General features: G+C 42.3%; 1 protein-coding gene across 3 annotated transcripts in view; it reads left to right on the top strand.

Annotated features, from left to right (window-relative positions):
* sugct (succinyl-CoA:glutarate-CoA transferase) overlaps positions 1 to 21,953 on the top strand; it is a 370,194-nt gene that overhangs the window by 5,880 nt on the left and 342,361 nt on the right. For all 3 annotated transcript variants that reach the window (XM_060922511.1, XM_060922510.1, XM_060922512.1), the window contains exons 2-4: positions 15,468 to 15,519; positions 15,605 to 15,678; positions 21,275 to 21,360. In XM_060922511.1, the coding sequence (XP_060778494.1) occupies positions 15,468 to 15,519; positions 15,605 to 15,678; positions 21,275 to 21,360 (212 nt within the window). The remainder of the gene's footprint in view (positions 1 to 15,467; positions 15,520 to 15,604; positions 15,679 to 21,274; positions 21,361 to 21,953) is intronic.

Here is a 21,953-nt window from a genome sequence, read left to right as displayed (position 1 = left end):
ATGGACTGTTGAGCAGTTGAAGTTTTGTATCAAGCAAGAATGGAAAAATTCGAATTGGAAAACTGCAACAATTAGTATCCTCATTTCCCATACGATTAAAAAGTGTTATTAAAAGGAAAAGTGATGTAACACAATGGTAATAATGCCTTTGTCCCAACTTTTTTTGAGTGTGTTCCAGGCATCAAATTCTAACTTTGTTTATATTTACAAAATATAATTAAGTTGGTCAGTAAAATTATTGAAAATCTTTTCTTTGTACTTTTGTCAGTTAAATGCTCATGTGAATTAACAGATCACAGATTTTTATTTTTACTGCATTTTGGAAAATATCCCAACTTTTCGAAATGGGGATTTTAATACAGTCAAAGTAAAAAGTATGTGAACCCTTTGGAATTATCTGGTTTTCTACATGAATTGGTAATAAAAAGTGATCTGATCTTCATCCAAGTCACAGGTACTGATATACACAATGAGCTTAAGCCAATAACACAAAAAAAATTCTACTTTTTCATGACTTTATTATACAAATGCATTCAACATTCACAGGAGTGGTGGAAAAAGTAAGTGAACCTTTGGATTTAATAACTGGTTGACCCTCCTTTGGCAGCAATGACCTCAACCAGGCGCTTCCTGTAACTGCAGATCAGACCTGCACATCGTGCAGGGGGAATTTTAGCCCATTCTTCCCTGCAGAACTGCCTTAACTCTTCCATATTCTTGGGTTGTCTTCTGTGTATGGCTGTCTTCAAGTCATTCCACAGCATCTCAATAGGATTGAGATCTGGGCTCTGACTAGGCCACTCCAAAAAGTGGATTTTGTTCTTCTGAAACCATTGTGCTGTGGATTTTCTGCGATGTTTGGGGTCATTGTCCTGTTGCATCACCCAGCCTCTTCTGAGCTTCAGTTGACGGACAGACACCCTCACATTATCCTGGAGAATTTGTTGATAAATTTGGGAATTAATTTTCCCCTCAATGATGGCAAGCTGTCCAGGCCCTGATGCAGCAAAGCAGGCCCAAATCATGATGTTCCCTCCACCACACTTTACTGTAGGGATGATGTTTTGATGTTGATATGCAGTGCCCTTTTTATGCCAAATGGAGTTCTGCTTGTTCCTCCCAAATAGTTCAATTTTGGTTTCATCACTCCACGAAACATTTTCCCAGTACCATTGTAGAGTGTCCAAGTGCTCTTTTGCAAAATTCAGGCGTGCAGCAATGTTCATTTTTGACAGCAGTGGCTTCCTTCTTGGTGTCCTGCTATGGACTCCTTTCTTGTTCAATGTTTTGCATATTGTTGAATCACGAACAGAGATGTTAGCCAGTTCTAATGACACCTACAAGTCTTTTGCTGTCATTCTCGGGTTCTTCTTTACCTCATTAATGATTTTGCGTTGTGCTCTTGGGGTCATCTTGGCAGGGCACCCACTTCTAGGCAGAGTAGCCACAATACCTAATCATCTCCATTTATAGACAACTTGCCTGACCGTAGACTGATGAATACCTACAATCTTTGAGAAGACTTTGTAACCCTTTCCAGCCTTATGTAAGTTAGCAATTCTTGATCTTAGGTCTTCAGATAGCTCTTTTGTGCAAGGCATGATTCCCATCTGGATATGCTTCTTGTCAAAAGTTCAAACTCAAACTTTTCAGGGGTTTTTATCAATCAAAGTAATTCTAGGCCACACCTCTGAACTCGTTTCATTAAATGGAACCCAGGTGTGCTAAATTCTGACTGCAATGAGCTTTTTAAAAAGTCATTAGCTTAGGGTTCACTTACTTTTTCCGACCTTCAGTTTCACAGTTTGAATGATTTATTCAATGATTTACACATTCTTTGAAAATCTGTGTATCTTTAGTTATAGGAGACTGTCTTTGTTTATTATTGTAACTTACATGAAGATATGACTATGTTTTATATGGGAATTAGACATAAATATAGAAAATTCCAAGGGGTTCACAAACTTTTTACTTTGACTGTATGTATGGATGTTCAATACGTCTGAGAGAATCATAGATTTCTAAACTGCAATGTTGAAATGTAAAAGTGCAAAGCTGTATATTTTAGTCACTTTGACTCAGGTCAAAGCTCAGATCTCTTTATTACCTCCTTATTATGTCTGTCTTATAATCCACTTTTACCACTTTTAGTGTGTATAACGAAGCAGTATTGCTTCATGTTTAGTGTCTGTCTGTCTGTCTGTCTGTCTATTTGGTCCACACTGAATTTTTATTTGTCATTTAAAATTGAAACAGAAATAAGCAAAAGGCTTCGTATCTCAAATATTCACTATCTTGAATGTTTAATGTTCAGGATTCTGCAGTATTTCTATGTCTCTATTTAAATGTAAGCAAATTAAAAGTTGAGTGACCAGGTGAGTTAAAAATTTGTGACTCCCTGTGTAAAGTACATGAAATAGTTCTCTATACTGCAGTGGCGGCTGGTAGTCTTTCAAACAGGGGAGGCTGGTCGGTTACGATATTTCCAGATTTTAAAAGAAAAAACATCAATTTTGCCCATACTCTTGTCTCTGATCTGGCTGATTGTTGGCAGCGTCACAAACTGTGAAATAACAGGTTCTTTTGGCCCATTAGCCTACTGTCCAATATACATGATGGTGGTGTTGGGGGGGGTATATTTTAACATTTTATATTTTAAAATTGTGGCATGTTGTTTAAAAATTGATCATTATTGAAAGCAGCTCGGGCGGCACGGTGGTGTAGTGGTTAGCGCTGTCGCCTCACAGCAAGAAGGTCCTGGGTTCGAGCCCTGGGGCCGGCGAGGGCCTTTCTGTGTGGAGTTTGCATGTTCTCCCCGTGTCCGCGTGGGTTTCCTCCGGGTGCTCCGGTTTCCCCCACAGTCCAAAGACATGCAGGTTAGGTTAACTGGTGACTCTAAATTGACCGTAGGTGTGAATGTGAGTGTGAATGGTTGTCTGTGTCTATGTGTCAGCCCTGTGATGACCTGGCGACTTGTCCAGGGTGTACCCCGTCTTTCGCCCGTAGTCAGCTGGGATAGGCTCCAGCTTGCCTGCGACCCTGTAGAAGGATAAAGCGGCTAGAGATAATGAGATGAGATGAGATGAGATGAAAGCAGCTCTTTGTCAGGAACCTCAGCAGTAGAGCTGGGTGCCACACATTTCATTCAATGACACTTTCCCTATATTTTACTTATTTTGACTGAGAAATGTTTTATTGACAATTTTGATAACCCTTCACTTTTAATCCAGGTCTGTAGTGTGAAATGTTCTCGGCTGTGTTTTTGTTTAAAAATGTTTTCCAAACTGTAGCTGTGTTTAATTCATATCCAGAAAAATATATATTCCAATATAATATACTCAGCATAAACATTTTAAATAGATTCTATATTTTTGGTCCATCCATGACATATTACTAAAGTAGCCTATTACTGTTGTTGATGTGGGTCACTTGCTGTTAGCCAATTCACTTTCTCGTACCAGGAGAGCTGAAAGGAACGAGTATTATTCCCTACCTTTTTCACCAAGTCAATTTGAGGCGTTGGTCTACCCTGCTCTTTAATTTTAATTTTTTCCTCGAAAGGAAGACTGGCAAATGGCTTCGCCAAAATTAAATCAGCAATGCTTGGCATCTGTGCGCAGCTTTCTTGCTAGCTGACTAGCCCCCTCAAGTTCAAGTTCAGTCACTCAAATAAACGAAATTTCTGGAACTAAGATAGCAAACTTGACAACACTATATTTACACTTTATTTACAATGAAAATGTATACAAACCAAAAAAGCTGGTAGAAACCGTATGTAATGAACGAAATCGAAATGTAAGCTGATCTCTTACAATACACCACAGCACTTGCGAATCTGCATGGGACTGAAGTGAAATTCACCGCTGCCTGTCTATATTTGAAACGAGCTGTCAATCAAAGAAAATATCCGGCCGCTTTCACCAATTACCAGTCTCCTCGCGGAAACTGCCATGTCCCTCCCATGTGAGGCTCGGAGTCCGTAGGCAGGCATTTTCGCAGTATTTGTCCAATTAATCGTCTTGTATTTTGAGATTGAAAAGCGCAGAGCTCCCAAATGCCATTGAAGTCCACTGAGGCTGGGAGTCCGTGGGACTCCGTGGGCGGGCGTTTTCGCAGTATTTGTCCAATAATCGTCTTGCATTTTGAGATTGAAAAGCGCAGAGCTCCCAAATGCCATTGAAGTCCACTGAGGCTGGGCTGCATCGCGCTGTCACAAGGGGGAAGAACTCATGCACACATTAAAGTTATAATGGAATGATTTCGCACTGTAGTTGGGTTGAGCACATATAATTGGATCTGAAATTCTGGATCTGAAATTGCAATGTTATAAGGTCGGCTATAACATAAGCCTAGCGCAATTCATCCTACACAATGTTCGTCATTTTTAGAGGAGGCTGAGCCTCCCTCGTTGTCTTAGAGCAATCGCCCGTGCTATACTGTATGATTTATTATGAGCAATATGTAAGAGAGCACTGCAATACACTACACAATCAGAGTGTGTTCCAAAATCACAGTATTATAATTCTGGGACATGTGTTCATATCACATGGCCGTAATGGACTCTGTACCTCTATGTTTGCTCAGTTCACAGGTCAATTGACATATCATAACTTCAGGATTACTGTATAAACTCTGTCTTCCATTCATTCATAAACCAGAGAGAACCTTAGAATATCAGGGTCACAAAATGGCATGGATTGTTCTCGTTATGGATCTAAAAATTCAGGTTTTAAAATTGATTATGCTAGAAACTTTTGCACTTTTTTTTTGCAAGTACGTCCTATAAGCAGAGTGATCTAGATATATAGAGGATATTACACAGTTGCATGAAAATATGAAGTTTATCTTCGAGTGGTGAAATATACGGTATGAGTGACCGAAGCGAACAAGTTGTCAATGTTGGTTTTATAAGTAACTCAGTAAGTTACATTGGGAAATGAATACTTACAGTGGTATGCAAAAGTTTAGGCACCCCTGGTCAAAATTGCTGTTACTGCGAACAGTTAAGCAAGTTGAAGATGAAATGATCACCAAAAGGCTAACTTTAACTAAAGTTAAAGATGACTCATTCCCTTTATATTTTAAGCAAAAAAACATTTTTATTTGTTTTATTGTTCTCGTTATGGATCTAAAAATTCAGGTTTTAAAATTGATTATGCTAGAAACTTTTGCACTTTTTTTTTGCAAGTACGTCCTATAAGCAGAGTGATCTTTTTTCTCCTAGAACTGCCACCTTATTGTGGTGGAGGGGTTTGTGTGCTTGAATGATCCTAGGAGCTATGTTGTCGGGGGCATTATGCCCCTGTTAGGGTTTCCCAAGGCAGACAGGTCCTAGGTGACAGGCCAGACCAAGAGCAGTTCACCAAAAAAAACCCTATGGAGAAAAAATCCAGGACCGTGACGTTGCCCGGTAGGACGCAGCCGGGGCCCCACCCTGGAGCCAGGCCCGGGGTTGGGGCTCGTATGCGAGCGCTTGGTGGCCGGGCCTTTGCCCATGGGGCCCGGCCGGGCTCAGCCCGAAGAGGTGACGTGGGCCCGACCTCCTGTGGGTTCACCACCCACAGAGGTAGCAGTAGGGGTTTGGTGCAGTGTGGATTGGGTGGCAGTCGAAGGCAGGGGCCTCGACGACCTGATCCCCGGACACAGCGGCTGGCTGTTGGGACATGGAATGTCACTTCGCTGGGGGGGAAGGAGCCTGAGCTTGTGCGGGAGGTTGAGAGGTACCGGCTAGAGATAGTCGGGCTCACCTCCACGCACAGCTTGGGCTCTGGAACCCAGCTCCTCGAGAGGGGCTGGACTTTCCACTTCTCTGGAGTCGCCCGTGGTGAGCGGCGGTGGGCTGGTGTGGGCTTCCTTATAGCTCCCCAGCTCAGCCGCCATGTGTTGGAGTTTACCCCAGTGAACGAGAGGGTCGCCTCTCTGCGCCTTCGGATTGGGGAGAGGGCTCTTGCTGTTGTTTGTGCCTACGGGCCAAATAGCAGTATAGAGTATCCGGCCTTCTTGGAGTCCCTGGGAGAGGTACTGAGGGGTGCTCAGACTGGGGACTCCATTGTGCTACTGGGGGACTTCAATGCTCACGTGGGCGATGACAGTGACACCTGGAGGGGCGTGGTTGGGAGGAACGGCCTCCCCGATCTGAACCCGAGTGGTGTTTTGTTATTGGACTTCTGTGCTAGTCACAGTTTGTCCATAACGAACACCATGTTCGAGCATAGGGGTGTCCATAAGTGCACGTGGCACCAGGACACCTTAGGTCGGAGGTCGATGATCGACTTTGTAGTCGTGTCATCTGATCTCCGACCCTATGTCTTGGACACTCGGGTGAAGAGAGGGGCTGAGTTGTCAACTGATCACCACCTGGTGGTGAGTTGGATCCGCTGGCAGAGGAGGAAGCTGGACAGACCTGGCAGGCCCAAACGTACAGTATGGTGAGGGTCTGCTGGGAACGTCTGGCCGAGCACTCTGTTGGGGAGGTCTTTAACTCCCACCTCCGGGAGAGCTTTTCCCAGCTTCCGAGGGAGGCGGGGGACATTGAGTCTGAGTGGACCATGTTCTCTACCTCCATTGTGGATGTAGCTGTTCGGAGCTGTGGCCGCAAGGTCTCCGGTGCCTGTCGTGGCGGCAATCCCCGAACCCGGTGGTGGACACCGGAAGTAAGGGATGCCGTCAAGCTGAAGAAGGAGTCCTATCGGGCCATGTTGACCTCCGGGACTCCTGAGGCAGCCGACGGGTATCGGCAGGCCAGGCGCGCTGCAGCTCGGGCAGTTGCGGAGGCAAAAACTCGGAACTGGGAGGAGTTCGGGGAGGCCATGGAGAAGGACTATCGGTCGGCCTCGAAGAAATTCTGGCAAACCGTCCGGCGCCTCAGGAGGGGGAAGCAGTACTCTGCCAACACTGTTTACAGTGCGGGTGGGGAGCTGTTGACCTCGACTGGGGACATTGTCGGGCGGTGGAAGGAATACTTTGAGGATCTCCTCAATCCCACCGTCATGTCTTCCACTGAGGAGACTGAGGCTGATGACTCAGAGGTGGACTCGTCCATTACCCAAGCCGAAGTCACTGAGGTGGTTTGCAAGCTCCTCGGTGGCAAGGCACCGGGGGTGGATGAGATCCGCCCTGAGTATCTCAAGTCTCTGGATGTTGTGGGGCTGTCTTGGTTGACACGCCTCTGCAACATCGCGTGGCGGTCGGGGACAGTGCCTCTGGAGTGGCAGACTGGGGTGGTGGTCCCTCTTTTTAAGAAAGGGGACCGGAGAGTGTGCTCCAATTATAAGGGAATCACACTTCTCAGCCTCCCAGGGAAAGTTTACTCCAGGGTACTGGAGAGGAGAATTCGACCAATAGTCGAACCTCGGATCCAGGAGGAACAATGCGGTTTTCGTCCTGGTCGCGGAACACTGGACCAGCTCTATACCCTTCATAGGGTGCTCGAGGGTTCATGGGAGTTTGCCCAACCAGTCCACATGTGCTTTGTGGATCTGGAGAAGGCATTCGACCGTGTCCCCCATGGTATTCTGTGGGGGGTGCTTCGGGAGTATGGGGTTCGGGGCTCTTTGCTAAGGGCTATCCGGTCCCTGTACGAACGGAGCAGGAGTCTGGTTCGCATTACCGGCAGTAAGTCAGACCTGTTCCCAGTGCATGTTGGACTCCGTCAGGGCTGCCCTTTGTCACCGGTTCTGTTCATAATTTTTATGGACAGAATTTCTAGGCGCAGCCAGGGGCCGGAAGGAATCCTGTTTGGGAACCACAGGATTTCATCTCTGCTTTTTGCGGATGATGTTGTCCTGTTGGCTTCTTCAAACCAGGACCTTCAGCATGCACTGGGGCGGTTTGCAGTCGAGTGTGAAGCGGCTGGGATGAGAATCAGCACCTCCAAGTCCGAGGCCATGGTTCTCGACCGGAAAAGGGTGGCTTGCCCTCTCCAGGTTGGTGGAGAAGTCCTGCCTCAAGTGGAGGAGTTTAAGTATCTCGGGATCTTGTTCACGAGTGAGGGAAGGATGGAGCGTGAGATCGACAGGCGGATCGGTGCAGCCTCCACAGTGATGCGGTCGCTTTACCGGTCCGTCGTGGTGAAGAAGGAGCTGAGCCAAAAGGCGAAGCTCTCAATTTACCGGTCGATCTACGTTCCGACTCTCACCTATGGTCATGAGCTTTGGGTAATGACAGAAAGAACAAGATCGCGGATACAAGCAGCTGAAATGAGTTTCCTTCGCAGGGTGGCTGGGCGCTCCCTTAGAGATAGGGTGAGAAGCACAGTCACTCGGGAGGAGCTCGGAGTAGAGCCGCTGCTCCTCCACATCGAGAGGAACCAGCTGAGGTGGCTCGGGCATCTTTTTCGGATGCCTCCTGGACGCCTCCCTGGGGAGGTGTTCCAGGCATGTCCCCCCGGGAGGAGGCCCCGGGGAAGACCCAGGACACGCTGGAGGGACTATGTCTCTCGGCTGGCCTGGGAACGCCTCGGTGTTCTTCCCGAGGAGCTGGCCGAGGTGTCTGGGGAAAGGGAAGTTTGGGCTTCCATGCTTAGACTGCTGCCTCCGCGACCCGGTCCTGGATAAGCGGAAGAAGACGAGACGAGACATTTTTATTTTCATCTTTTACATTTTCAAAATGACAAAAAAGGAGAAGGGCCTGAAGCAAAAGTTTGGGCACCCTGCATGGTTAGTACCTAGTAACACCCCCTTTGGCAAGTATCACAGCTTGTAAACACTTTTTGTAGCCAGCTAATAATCTTTCAGTTCTTACCTGGGGGATTTTCACATATTCGTCCTTTCAAAAGACTTCCAGTTCTACAAGTTTCTTGGGCTGTTTTGCATGCACTGCTCTTTTGAGATCTATCCACAGATTTTCAATGATGTTTAGGTCAGGGGACTGTGAGGGCCAGGGCAAAACCTTCAGCTTGTACCTTTTGAGGTATTCCATTGTAGATTTTGAGGTGTGTTTTGGATCATCGTCTTATTGTAGGACCCGTCCTCTTTTTAACTTCAACTTTTTTACAGATGGTGTGATGTTTGCTTCCAGAATTTGCTGGTATTTATTCAAATCCATGCTTCCCTCGACCAATGAAATGTGCCCTGTGCCACTGACTGCAACACAACCCCAAAGCATGATCGATCCACACCCATGCTTCAGAGTTGGAGAGGTGTTCTTTTCCTGGAATTTGGCACCCTTTTTTCTCCAAACATACCTTTTGCACACTGTGGCAAAAAAGTTCTATTTTGATCATCAGTCCACAGGACTTTGTTTCCAAAACGCATCAGGCTTACAGTTAGGTCCATAAATATTTGGACAGAGGCAACATTTTTCTAATTTTGGTTCTGTACATTACCGCAATAAATTGTGAAAAAAAACAATTCAGATGCAGTTGAAGTTCAGACTTTCAGCTTTAATTCAGTGGGTTGAACAAAATGATTGCATAAAAATGTGAGGAACTAAAACATTTTTAAACACAATCCCTTCATTTCAGGGGCTCAAAAGTAATTGGACAAATTAAATAATTGTAAATAAAATGTTCATTTCTAATACTTGGTTGAAAACCCTTTGTTGGCAATGACTGCCTGAAGTCTTGAACTCATGGACATCACCAGACGCTGTGGTTCCTCCTTTTTAATGCTCTGCCAGGCCTTTACTGCACTGGTTTTCAGTTGCTGTTTGTTTGTGGGCCTTTCTGTCTGAAGTTTAGTCTTTAACAAGTGAAATGCATGCTCAATTGGGTTGAGATCAGGTGACTGACTTGGCCATTCAAGAATATTCCACTTCTTTGCTTTAATAAACTCCTGGGTTGCTTTGGCTTTATGTTTTGGGTCATTGTCCATCTGTATTATGAAACACCGACCAATCAGTTTGGCTGCATTTGAGCACACAGTACGTCTCTGAATACCTCAGAATTCATCCGGCTGCTTCTGTCCTGTATCACATCATCAATAAACACTAGTGACCCAGTGCCACTAGCAGCCATGCATGCCCAAGCCATCACACTGCCTCCGCCGTGTTTTACAGATGATGTGGTATGCTTTGGATCATGAGCTGTACCACGCCTTCGCCATACTTTTTTCTTTCCATCATTCTGGTAGAGGTTGATCTTGGTTTCGTCTGTCCAAAGAATGTTCTTCCAGAACTGTGCTGGCTTTTTTAGATGTTTTTTAGCAAAGCCCAATCTAGCCTTTTTATTCTTGAGACTTATGAGTGGCTTGCACCGTGCAGTGAACCCTCTGTATTTACTTTCATGCAGTCTTCTCTTTATGGTAGATTTGGATATTGATACGCCTACCTCCTGGAGAGTGTTGTTCACTTGGTTGGCTGTTGTGAAGGGGTTTCTCTTCACCATGGAAATTATTCTGTGATCATCCACCACTGTTGTCTTCTGTGGGCGTCCAGGTCTTTTTGCATTGATGAGTTCACCAGTGCTTTCTTTCTTTCTCAGGATGTACCAAACTGTAGATTTTGCCACTCCTAATATTGTAGCAATTTCTCGGATGTTTTTTTTTTTTGTTTGTTTTCGCAGCTTAAGGATGGCTTGTTTCACCTGCATGGAGAGCTCCTTTGACCGCATGTTTTCTTCACAGCAAAATCTTCCAAATGCAAGCACCACACCTCAAATCAACTCCAGGCCTTTTATCTGCTTAATTGAGAATGACATAACGAAGGAATTTCCCACGCCTGCCCATGAAATAGCCTTTGAGTCAATTGTCCAATTATTTTTGGTCCCTTTAAAAACAGGGTGGCACATGTTAAGGAGCTGAAACTCTTAAACCCTTCATCCAATTTTAATGTGGATACCCTCAAATGAAAGCTGAAAATCTGGACTTTATGTCCATGTCCATTATATAACTATAACATGAATATGTTTCAGTAAACAGGTTAAAAAAAACAAAATTTGTGTCAGTGTCCAAATATATATGGACCTAACTGTATTTCATTTGCAAACTTCAGACGCTGAATTTTGTGGCTCGGATGCAGGAAAGGTTTTCTTCTGATGACTCTCCCATGAAGGTCATATTGTTCAGGTGTCGCTGCATAGTAGAACCGTGCACCACCACTCCAGGGTCTGCTAAATCTTTCTGAAGGTCTTTTGCAGTCAAACAGGGGTTTTTATTTGCCTTTCTAGCAATCCAACGAGCAGTTCTTTCAGAAAGTTTTCTTCATCTTCCAGGCCTCACCTTGATCTCCACTGTTTCTGTTAACTGCCATTTTTTAATTACATTACAATCTGAGGAAACAGCTACCTGAAAACACTTTGCTACGTTCTTGTAGACTTCTCTTGCTTTGTGAGCATCAATTATTTTATTATTCAGAATGTGAGGGAGTTGCTTAGAGGAGTCAAGTCAAGTCATTTTTATTGTCAAATATGCTATACATGCTCGACATACAGCACAGATGAAATATCAGTCCTCTCTGACCCACGGTGCAAACTGGCAATGCAATAAATAAAAATAGAATAAAAATAGAATAATTGAAAAAACAAACAATATAAACAGTATAAACACTCTAGATAGGAACTAGACAGACTAAACACAAACAATATAAACAGAATAAATAAACAGCATAAACACTAGATAAGAACAAGACAGACTAAACACTCAAACAGACAAAATAAACAGTATAAACACTCTAGATATTAACTAGACTAAACACACACACACACACACACACACACACACACACACACAAATTGGTACAAATAACCAAACAGTCAAGGGCACTTGAGGTATAGCAGGGAAACATGAAATAAGCAGAATAAACAAACTACACTGTAAAAAAAAATCTTGTCAAATTTACAGTGAAAAACTGGCAGCTGTGGTTGCCATTTTTTCACCGTAAAAAATACAGTGACAGTGTATATGGCTTTACGGTAAGGTATATCAACACTTGTATAAACAACAGTTTGAAAATGTTCAATTTTACAGGTATTCAATGTACAATAATCAATACATAACTGTTAATTTTACGGATATTCATTGTACAATAAACAATGATTCAAAATGATGGTTACAAGCAACGATCTATTAGACAGATATATATATATATTTTTTAGAATTTTTTGGGGGCTTTTTTCACCTTTATTGGATAGGACAGTGCAGAGACAGGAAATGAGCTGGAGACAGAGAGGGATTGGGAAATGACCTCAGGTCGGAATCGAACCCGTGTCCCCGGATTCATGGTATGACGCCTTAGTCGACTGAGCCACGATGGTGGGCATTTTTTAATTTTTTTAACAGGGCAATGATGTAATTTTAACTATCACATTCTGTTTTAGTATTACAGTTTGTCTGTGTTTAAACTACAACAATTTGTAAATTCTACAAAAAAATATGATCAATTCAACATATTCTTACTGTTAAATTAACAGTGGTATTTGGTTAGGAGTTTTACAGTATATTGATGTAAATTACACACTGCTTCATTGTTTTTGTATTTACAGTTTTTTTATGTCATGATTTTACATAAATTCACTGTTAATTCTACGGACATTTTTTACAGTGTAGCAGCTGTTAAGGTGAGGTAGTGCGGAATAGTGCAAATGAGCGAGCGAGGTAAAGTGAGATGTGTGGTCCCTGAGTTCAGTGTGTTAATGAACGATGAGATGTGTGTGTGTGTGTGTGTTGGGGGGGGAACTGTGAGGATGACATGTCAGATGCTGTTGATTTTAGGGACAAATTTGAGGAGTCAGATAATTTATACAGCTTTGAAATCTGCATCATCTGACCTTTCCTAACGAAGAATTTGAACAAGCCACAGCTCAATAAGCTAATTAAGGTCTGGAACCTTGGTAAAAGTTACCTGAGAACTCAAATGTATTGGGGTGCCCAAACTTCCTTTTCTTTTTTCACTCTCCAATTCTACAAAACAAAAATAATACGCAAATCTTGCAGAAAACGCTGAAAAGAAATGTGTCGTCTTTACCTTTATGCCTTTTGGTGATCAGTTCATCTTCTGCTCACTTAACTATTCACAGTAACCAACATTTTCAGTAAGGGTGCCCAAACTTGTCCATGCCACTGTAAGTCTGAGTGAAAAATACTGTAGTGAGCGTGCAAGCGTGGAAGAAGAGTCTGGAGACAGAAATCTTAGTTTCTCGGTCATTAGCCTGTGCTACTTGCTCTCAATAGCAATCGCTTGACTGCTTTAGAAGCATTCGCTAACACTACTGATGAATGCTACACTGGCTGGAAGGTGACTTCACTGCTGCGTTGACTGCGCCGAATTGTGGTTAAGCTAGCGTTGGCCTTCAAGAAAGTTGAGGGGGATACATTTTTGGTGCCTCACACTATAAATCAAAATCTGATTGGTTAATTCGTCACTTCCTGCATAAACATACACTGCCATGGCCTTCTGTCCTGACAATGAAGTCCTAGCCAATGAGTGAGCAGCTCTCCACTCTTCTCAGCCTAGAGACAACAAACAAAAAAATCTAATTGGATAAATCGATTTTAATGTCTTCAGGACAGTAACCCTTTCATTTCTGAAGCACGTTTGATAGAAAATGAGGCCAAATTAGAAGAGAATAATTATCATGAAATTATGACAAAATGAAACCAGTTAAAAAAATGAAAGAAATTTAATATAACATTTGAAATGCTGATATGTTTGGGCTTCTCTGAAGGTCTAGAAGGCCCTGACGGTTTCCCTCTGTTTACAAGAGAAAAACATACCAACAGACATCGAAAAACTGGAAAAGAGTGTGTGTATGTATGTATGTATGCAGGGTGCGATTTGTCAAAAAACCAGAAGGGGGGATTTTTTTTTTTTAATCATGAAAAGTCACAAAATTAAGGTAACAATAGGCTAACAGCTTAATAACATCCGATGATATCAAATGAATAACACACTAAATGAAAACGAACACTAAACCAGAGATAGTAAATTCATCTTCCTATCTCTCTGACTAAATACACGAACACTAACACAACAAAGTTCGCATTGCTTGTCGTGTTGCTGTGATGTTTCTCTCCCTCCGGATTAAATGGACAGTGACTCAAAAATCACTAAAATACATGAATACTAAATGAACAGTTTGCTCTGATGGCGCAGTTTACATTGTGCGCAGCTTTCCGATTTAAACTGTTTTTTTTCTCATCCTTATACTTCCTGTTTCATGGACTGTAATGGATTTGCTTATTTAGTAATTTTAATACAGAATTTACTTTGAAACTATAATCAGACACTCCAACGCCCCCCCTAAAAAAAAAAAATCTGCCGTGAAAAAGGCGGCATCCGCCAAAAGGCACGCTGTTTGCATCCCTGCATAGAACGCAAAGATATTGTTATTATCTACAATGTATCTGTTTGCTGGGGACGTTCGTGAACATCAAAGCTGCCACTTCGGGTCATTTTGAAAGTGAGTGCAATGTAGACCATAGAAAACTGTGTCACAACATGCCTGTCATGTCAACTTTTTTTTTGGTTTGTTTGTTTTATTGACGGGGTTGTCCCTGAGTATTTTTTTTCAGCAGAGATAAAAACCAGAGGGGGGGATGATCCCCCATCCCCCCCAGCAAATCGCACCCTGTATGTATGTATGTATGTATAATAATAATAATAATAATAATAATGGTGGGTAGCACAGTGGTGTAGTGGTTAGCGCTGTCGCCTCACAGCAAGAAGGTCCGGGTTCGAGCCCTGTGGCCGGCGAGGGCCTTTCTGTGTGGAGTTTACGTGTTCTCCCCATGTCCGCGTGGGTTTCCTCCGGGTGCTCCGGTTTCCCCCACAGTCCAAAGACATGCAGGTTAGGTTAACTGGTGACTCTAAATTGACCGTAGGTGTGAATGTGAGTGTGAATGGTTGTCTGTGTCTATGTGTCAGCCCTGTGATGACCTGGTGACTTGTCCAGGGCGTACCCCGCCTTTCGCCCGTAGTCAGCTGGGATAGGCTCCAGCTTGCCTGCGACCCTGTAGAACAGGATAAAGCGGCTAGAGATAATGAGATGAGATATTAGATATATTCCATTTAGCTACTCGTCTTCGACTCGTTCAGTATCATGCTAGCTGAATGGAATATATCTGATATACCACTCAATGCCAGCCAATACTATTTAACTATGTCACTCAGATTCGCGATGTATTTCGTATGAAAAATATGAGTTTTTCAACCCGATAAGATAAACTTCATATCTTCAAGTCAGTGTATGATTTTCTTTTTATTATATTGACACATTCACAAACAAAAAGTACCCAAATTTATCAAAACAATTCATCATTTTCCTCATGAGTGACATTTATGTCACGGATTTGGTTCTCCATGTCAATGACAATACAATGTATTGTCCTGTCCAAAACAAATGCATGTGTGTAATTTGCCAATAAAGTGGATTCTGATTCAGATTCTGTTTGTTTCTGGCATTTTATGTTTTAATCCTCAGTACAGTAGCAGGACACTTGCAGTCATTACAGGCCCAAACAACCAAACATGATGATGATGATGATGATGTAATTATTCATGAACTGATTGTTTTTCTGTCTTTAAATCTTTAGGTATAAAGCAGATTAAACCACTAGATGGCATTAGAGTCTTAGACCTCACCAGGTAAGACAGAAAATCAAAGTTGTTGGGTGAAATTCTCCTGAAAATGAGGTAGCGTTGGCTGAAAAGTGTGTTTTGTCCATCGCAGAGTCCTGGCTGGTCCTTTTGCCACAATGATCCTGGGGGATTTGGGGGCAGAGGTCATCAAAGTAGAGCGACCAGGTGAGTTAAAAGCTTGTGACGCCGTGTGTAAAGTACATTAAATAGTTTGTATGAGTTTCAGATGAGCGTCCTAATAAAATTGGAAGTTTCTGTAATTTATCTGTAAATGCATGTTGGTATTGGCCTTCTCTAGATCTCTGCACTTTTCTGTAGCAGCAGCTCTAGAAAACATTCATGTGCATTCGGACATCAGCACCTGACCAGGCATCTGCCATGCAGAGGTCGTGTGAGGAATGCAGTATGTGGTGCACCTCTTTAAAACATATGACAAAAGACATCCATCATGTCCAACTGTGATCCTTTTCTTGCAGTTCCTTTCAGATGAATGTTTATATATGATATCACTATTATGTCTATTTTTATTTATAATTTTAAAAAAAAACTGTGGCCTTGAGATTTCTTGTTACACTCAGAATAAATCCTACAGGTACAAAGCCATAAAATGGATTTGTCGACAATAACTGAAAGGCACTGGAGAGTTGGACATCAAATTAATTAGACGGCCTTTCAATTTCATAAAACCGGTGAAATTTAGTTCCCTCTGAAATTCTGTCATTGTGAGATGTTTATTTCTGTAATATCTCACAAAATATCAGGCCATTCTGTGTCTGGGAAGTTATTTAAATTGAGGGGATTCCCGAGCAAATAATGTGCATGAAATCGCTCGCTTCTCGCAGTCAGGCAGACAGAGGAAGTCTGTGTGTGTGCGCATGCGCAGGTTTACCTTTGACCGTGCACTGACAATTCCATAATTTTGTCGCTAAACGAACAGCTGATCACACCGAGGTCCTCGCTGACCGCCGATTTGGTTTGGTCCTGCGTTTCCTTTCCTTCGTATACAACATAATGTCTTTTCTTCTTGCTTTCTGTTACCATAGTCAGTCTTTCACATATCTTTCGCACACTCACGTCCTCCATTTTTCTCTCCTGTTTCAAATTTGTATCCCACAATGCCTTGCGTGAACAGGGAAAGCCCACCATGTGATGTATGATGTAGTATCTTGAATTGGGTCATGGTGAAGCAGGAAAAAATAGTGGAGCATTTAGGGCCATGTGGCCTTAAATTCATTAATTGTTCTATTTCAAAAAACTTAATAAAACTGGAAGTCTGTGATTCAAATTCAGTAGCTTTCGGTCCACTAATCAAAAATAATTGGGTGTTTATGACCTAAACTTGAAAAATCTGAAAGGCCGTTTACCTTTAATTTAGTTAAAGCTTGATAAAGCTGCGTATGTCACATTGATTCATTAATTTGGCTAATCAATCAATCAATCAATCATGACTTTATTTATCATCGATATGTACGAGTCAAAGACTCGTAACAAATACATTCGAACTAATACAAGATCTAAATGAAAAATATAAAAAAGCATTAAACTATGATATATATATTTGATATTTATCTATTATCATTATATCAAGGAGGTCTTATATGAGACATAATATGAAATTTAAAATGTTGTTAAGTCGAGAATATAACTAAATACAATTTAACTCTATTGATCACAAATATTACATTTGCACAGTGTGCCACTAGTATGATTTGTATGATTTCGTTTTCTTTATGGCCCTTTTAAACTTGATTAGAGACTCAAGATGTCTTAGTTCTGTAGGGAGATTTTTCCACATAAAAGTCACCAGATCTGTGACTCTGAGTCCATTTGCTGTTCGATGTTGGTTGTGCTAGTCTGAGGTTACCTCCTCTTAAATTATAACGGCTTTGTTGTATTTGAAAAGAGTTCCTTTATGTAGTCCGGACCACAGATAGAGACTAAGGCTTGATAAACCAAGGACAAGGAATGGCATGACCATCGGCGTTCAAGTGTCTGTAGATTGAACATGTCTAAAGCATCTTTATATGAACAGTCATAAGTCAGTTTGAAAATAGATCTTTGACCAAAACAATTGGCTTTCTTAAGTTTATCACGGAGACCATTCGTAATACCCAGTAGTAATGGACTACAGTATTCGAAATGTGGTAAGCTCTTCTATAGCTTCACAGCAGTGTTGATGGAGATCACATTTTTTATTCGGTTGATAGCTGAAAGTTTAGCGTATACTTTAATTGTGTTCTTAATATGAAGACTCATAGACAAGGTTCTGTTAATAATAACGCCAAGTAGTTCCAAACTGTCTTTCTGTTCAATAGCCTTGTTCTTGAGAGTGAAAGTCGGGATGGTATCGGCGTTACCAAAGGTGATGGCCTTTGTCTTTGAATAATTGATAGATAGATAATTAAGAGAGGGACAATCAGTAATTGAAACGAGATATTGGTTGATCCTGATCTCCAAAAGGTTGAGAGATGAATCACTGGAGTAAAGAGTAATATCATCAACATAAACTCTGAGGGATGAGTTATTGCAAAAAAAAAAAAAAGTTCATCCATTCATCCATTTTCTTCCGCTTATCCAAAGTCGGGTTGTGGTGGCAGCAGGCTAAGCAGGGTATTCCAGGCATCCCTCTCCCCACCAACGCTTTCCAGTTCCTCCTGGGGGATCCCAAGGCACTCCCAAGGCCAGATGAGATGTATAATCTCTCCAGCATGTTTTGGGTCTACCCCGAGGTCTCCTCCCAGTCGGACATGGCCAGAAAACCTCCAAAGGAAGGTGCCCAGGAGGCATCCTAATCAGATGCCTGAACCACTTCAGCTGACTCCTTTCAACATGAAGGAGCAGCGGCTCTACTCCGAGATCCCTCCGGATGTCTGAGCTCCTCACCCTATCTTTAAGGGTGAGCCCAGCCACCCTACACAGAAAGCTCATTTCAGCCGCTTGCATCCATGATCTCATCCTTTCGGTCACTACCCAAAGCTCATGACCATAGGTGAGGGTCGGAATGTAGATTGACTGGTAAATCGAAAGCTTTGCCTTCCAGCTCAGCTCCCTCTTCACCACGACAGTCTGGTACAACGCCTGCATTACTGCTGACACTGCTCCAATCTGCCTGTCCATCTCGCGCTCCATTTTACTATCACTCGTGAACAAGACCCCGAGATACTTGAACTCCTTCACTTGGGGCAGCAACTCACTCCCAACCCGAAGCACAGCCCAAAGAAATTACATGGAGCTGCCGCCATATGGGCTCACCACCCGCAAGGACAGGCACCGGGGTCGGATGCATTGTGAGCCTGGTGGCAGACAAAGGTGGGAGCCTGGGTGTGCTGATCCTCAGCAGCGCAGACTAGTGCAAAAAAAAGTTCATATCATTAATGAAGATATTGAACAAAAGAGGACCCAACAGGCTACCCTGAGGCATCCCAATTTTAACAATTCTTCAGTCCGAAAAATTGCCATTTAACTTGACTCTTTGAAGACGATGATGGAGATATGATTCAATAAGTTTAGCAGAGTTATCACCCAGACCATACGCCCATAGCTTGGCAGTAAGTAATCCATGATTGATAGACTCCAAGGCTTTGCTAAGATCGATGGTGGTGGCTGCAACATATTGCTTCCGATTAAGGGAAGAGCGCCAGTCCTCAGTGATTTTGATAAGTGCTTTACAACAGGAATGACCCTTAAGAAAGCCAGGCTAATCAAAAAGGTGACTATGTTTTGTGCCTGTACAAGACTATTGTAATAAAATTAATTTCTGATAAATGTAAAACATAATTACTGTATAATTACTGCTCAGTATAAACAAATAGGCAATCTAAACTCTGTTTAGTCAGACCGCCTCTGTATAATGATTTCACCATCATCTTGGTGGGTATTAAATATTCCCACGTATTCGCACTACTTTTAGCCCTGTGAGGAAAATGTGTGTATGTACAGTACCGTACGTAGGCATATCAAGTGAAAATTCAAATTCAGTCCAAATTGTTTGAAACTGGTCTCACTGAATTCAGAATTGAATGCAGAACAACATACTTTTTATAGAATTAAAATGTTTATCTGTTCTTGGGATATTACAAATCAAAGATTGAAGAAACAGCTTAATTTTTAGAAAACTGCTGTCATCTGTATGAGGATCACATGGTCTAAAATGGGCCTCATTAACCAATGAGATCAAATGTTTTTTTTCTTAATAACTTTTTTATTTTTCAAGATATTTATATGGAAATTGGCAGGCACATAGATGGTTGTATACTGAATCCAAAATAGGAAAAGTAAAAAAAAAACCTATTATGCAAATTAGTATTTGATTAGTATTAATTATGCTAATTAGGTAAAACATTAAATCGGTACACTCAATAAAAAGGTAATAAAAGAATATTTCTAATCCCCTCTTTGTGCTCTGTAGGCCTTTGCATTTCTCAAAAGTAGGGCCTACTAGTGTTTATATGAAAGAATATAAATTATAATGTTCACAGCTTTCAAGGCTAACCTCAAAATAACTGTCTGATCCACCTCCAATAAACAATTCACATTAACTGAATTGAAATTGACACTCGCGTTTCTGACTTCCGGTTTTTTAAATCTCATTCCGACCACTAAGTTCTCAATATTTTTCATCAAAACAACTACAGTTATATTCTAAAATAGTTATTTATTTACATGAATCAGTTTCTCATTCTCATTATCTGTAGCCACTTTATCCTGTTCTACAGGGTCGCAGGCAAGCTGGAGCCTATCCCAGCTGACTATGGGCGAAAGGCGGGGTACACCCTGGACAAGTCGCCAGGTCATCACAGGGCTGACACATAGACACAGACAACCATTCACACCTACGGTCAATTTAGAGTCACCAGTTAACCTAACCTGCATGTCTTTGGACTGTGGGGGAAACCGGAGCACCCGGAGGAAACCCACGCGGACACGGGGAGAACATGCAAACTCCGCACAGAAAGGCCCTCGCCGGCCCCGGGGCTTGAACCCAGGACCTTCTTGCTGTGAGGCGACAGCGCTAACCACTACACCACCGTGCCGCCCCATGAATCAGTTTGATTTGAAAAAAAAAATAAGTAGGTAAAGCTATGGAAACTCACTTCACAGTCTCCCGTGAATCATAACATCAAAACTAGCCGATGGAAAATTTTGCTGAATCCTTCATCAGAAACAGTGAGAGCAAGAGAACATCCCTATAAAAGTTATCTGATTGATATTCATGAGTATTCCAGTCGGAAACCGATCAGGAGAGAGAGAGAGAGAGAGCCTGACCACTTTCCTGTGACTCAAAAAGAAAAGCACTGGCAGTTTCCTGACATCCCGCGAACAGAGTTTTTACTCTGTTGTACTGACTTCAGCCTGCCGTTACTCCCAAAGTACTGAGCAAATCTTAACGAGATATAATCTCTACTTTCCAAATAAATTTAAGCCTTTTAATGATAGTATTCATGACAAAAAAGATTCAAGAGTTAAGCAATGACAGGTTTGGAAACTTAGATGAGCTTTTACATGGACAATTTTCACAGCACAGCCAGCGAGCATCCGATATGCCTTATGTATGTATGTATGTATGCATGTATGTATGTATGTATGTATGTATGTATGTATAAAAATGTCAGTGATCAAAATACACTTAATCCAATCAGAACGGTATTGGTCCAGAAGCAATAATCTGTGTCTCATCAGTGCATCTCTAAGTGTGTTTGCTTGTGTGTGTGTGTGTGTGTGTGTGTGTGTGTGTGTGTGTGTGTGTGTGTGTGTGTGATAGGGCCAGGAGATGACACAAGAGCGTGGGGACCTCCTTTTGTACGTGAAGAAAGCGCTTATTTCCTGAGTGTGAACAGGAATAAAAAGGTCATCTTAATATGCAGATATTGTCGATGGATATATGAATATGCTCCAGTATACAGCCAAAAGTATGTGGACACCTGCCCATTACACCCATATGCCGTTCTTTCCCAAACTGTTGCCACAAATTTGGAAGCATACAATTGTACAGAATGTCTTTGTAAGTTGGAACAGTATTCATTTCCCTTCACCAGAACTAAGAGGTCCAAACCTGTTCCAGCGCAACAATGCCCCTGTGCACAAAGCAAGCTCCATGAAGACATGATTTGTGAAGGTTGGACTGGAAGAACTCGAGTGTCCTGTACAAAGCCTTGATCTCAACCCCACTGAATACCTTTGGGATGAACTGCACCTCAGATCCTCCTCAGGGCCTGATCTCACTAATGCGCTTGTCGTTAAATGAACACAAATCCCCACAGCCACACCTCAAAATCTAGTGGAAAGCCTTCTCAGAAGACTTGAGATCATTATAAGAGCACAGTGGGGGCTAAATCTGGAATGGGGTGTCCAACAAGGACGTATGAGTGTTATGGCCAGGTGTCCACTTCACAAATTCACACTGTTTAATGAAATTATCATATTAACGTTTTTTTACACAA

This window comes from Neoarius graeffei, chromosome 5 (assembly GCF_027579695.1).
Source record: "Neoarius graeffei isolate fNeoGra1 chromosome 5, fNeoGra1.pri, whole genome shotgun sequence".
NCBI lineage: Eukaryota > Metazoa > Chordata > Actinopteri > Siluriformes > Ariidae > Neoarius > Neoarius graeffei.
Note: the sequence above shows the minus strand (reverse complement) of the source record. Positions and strands in the feature narration are given on the sequence as shown.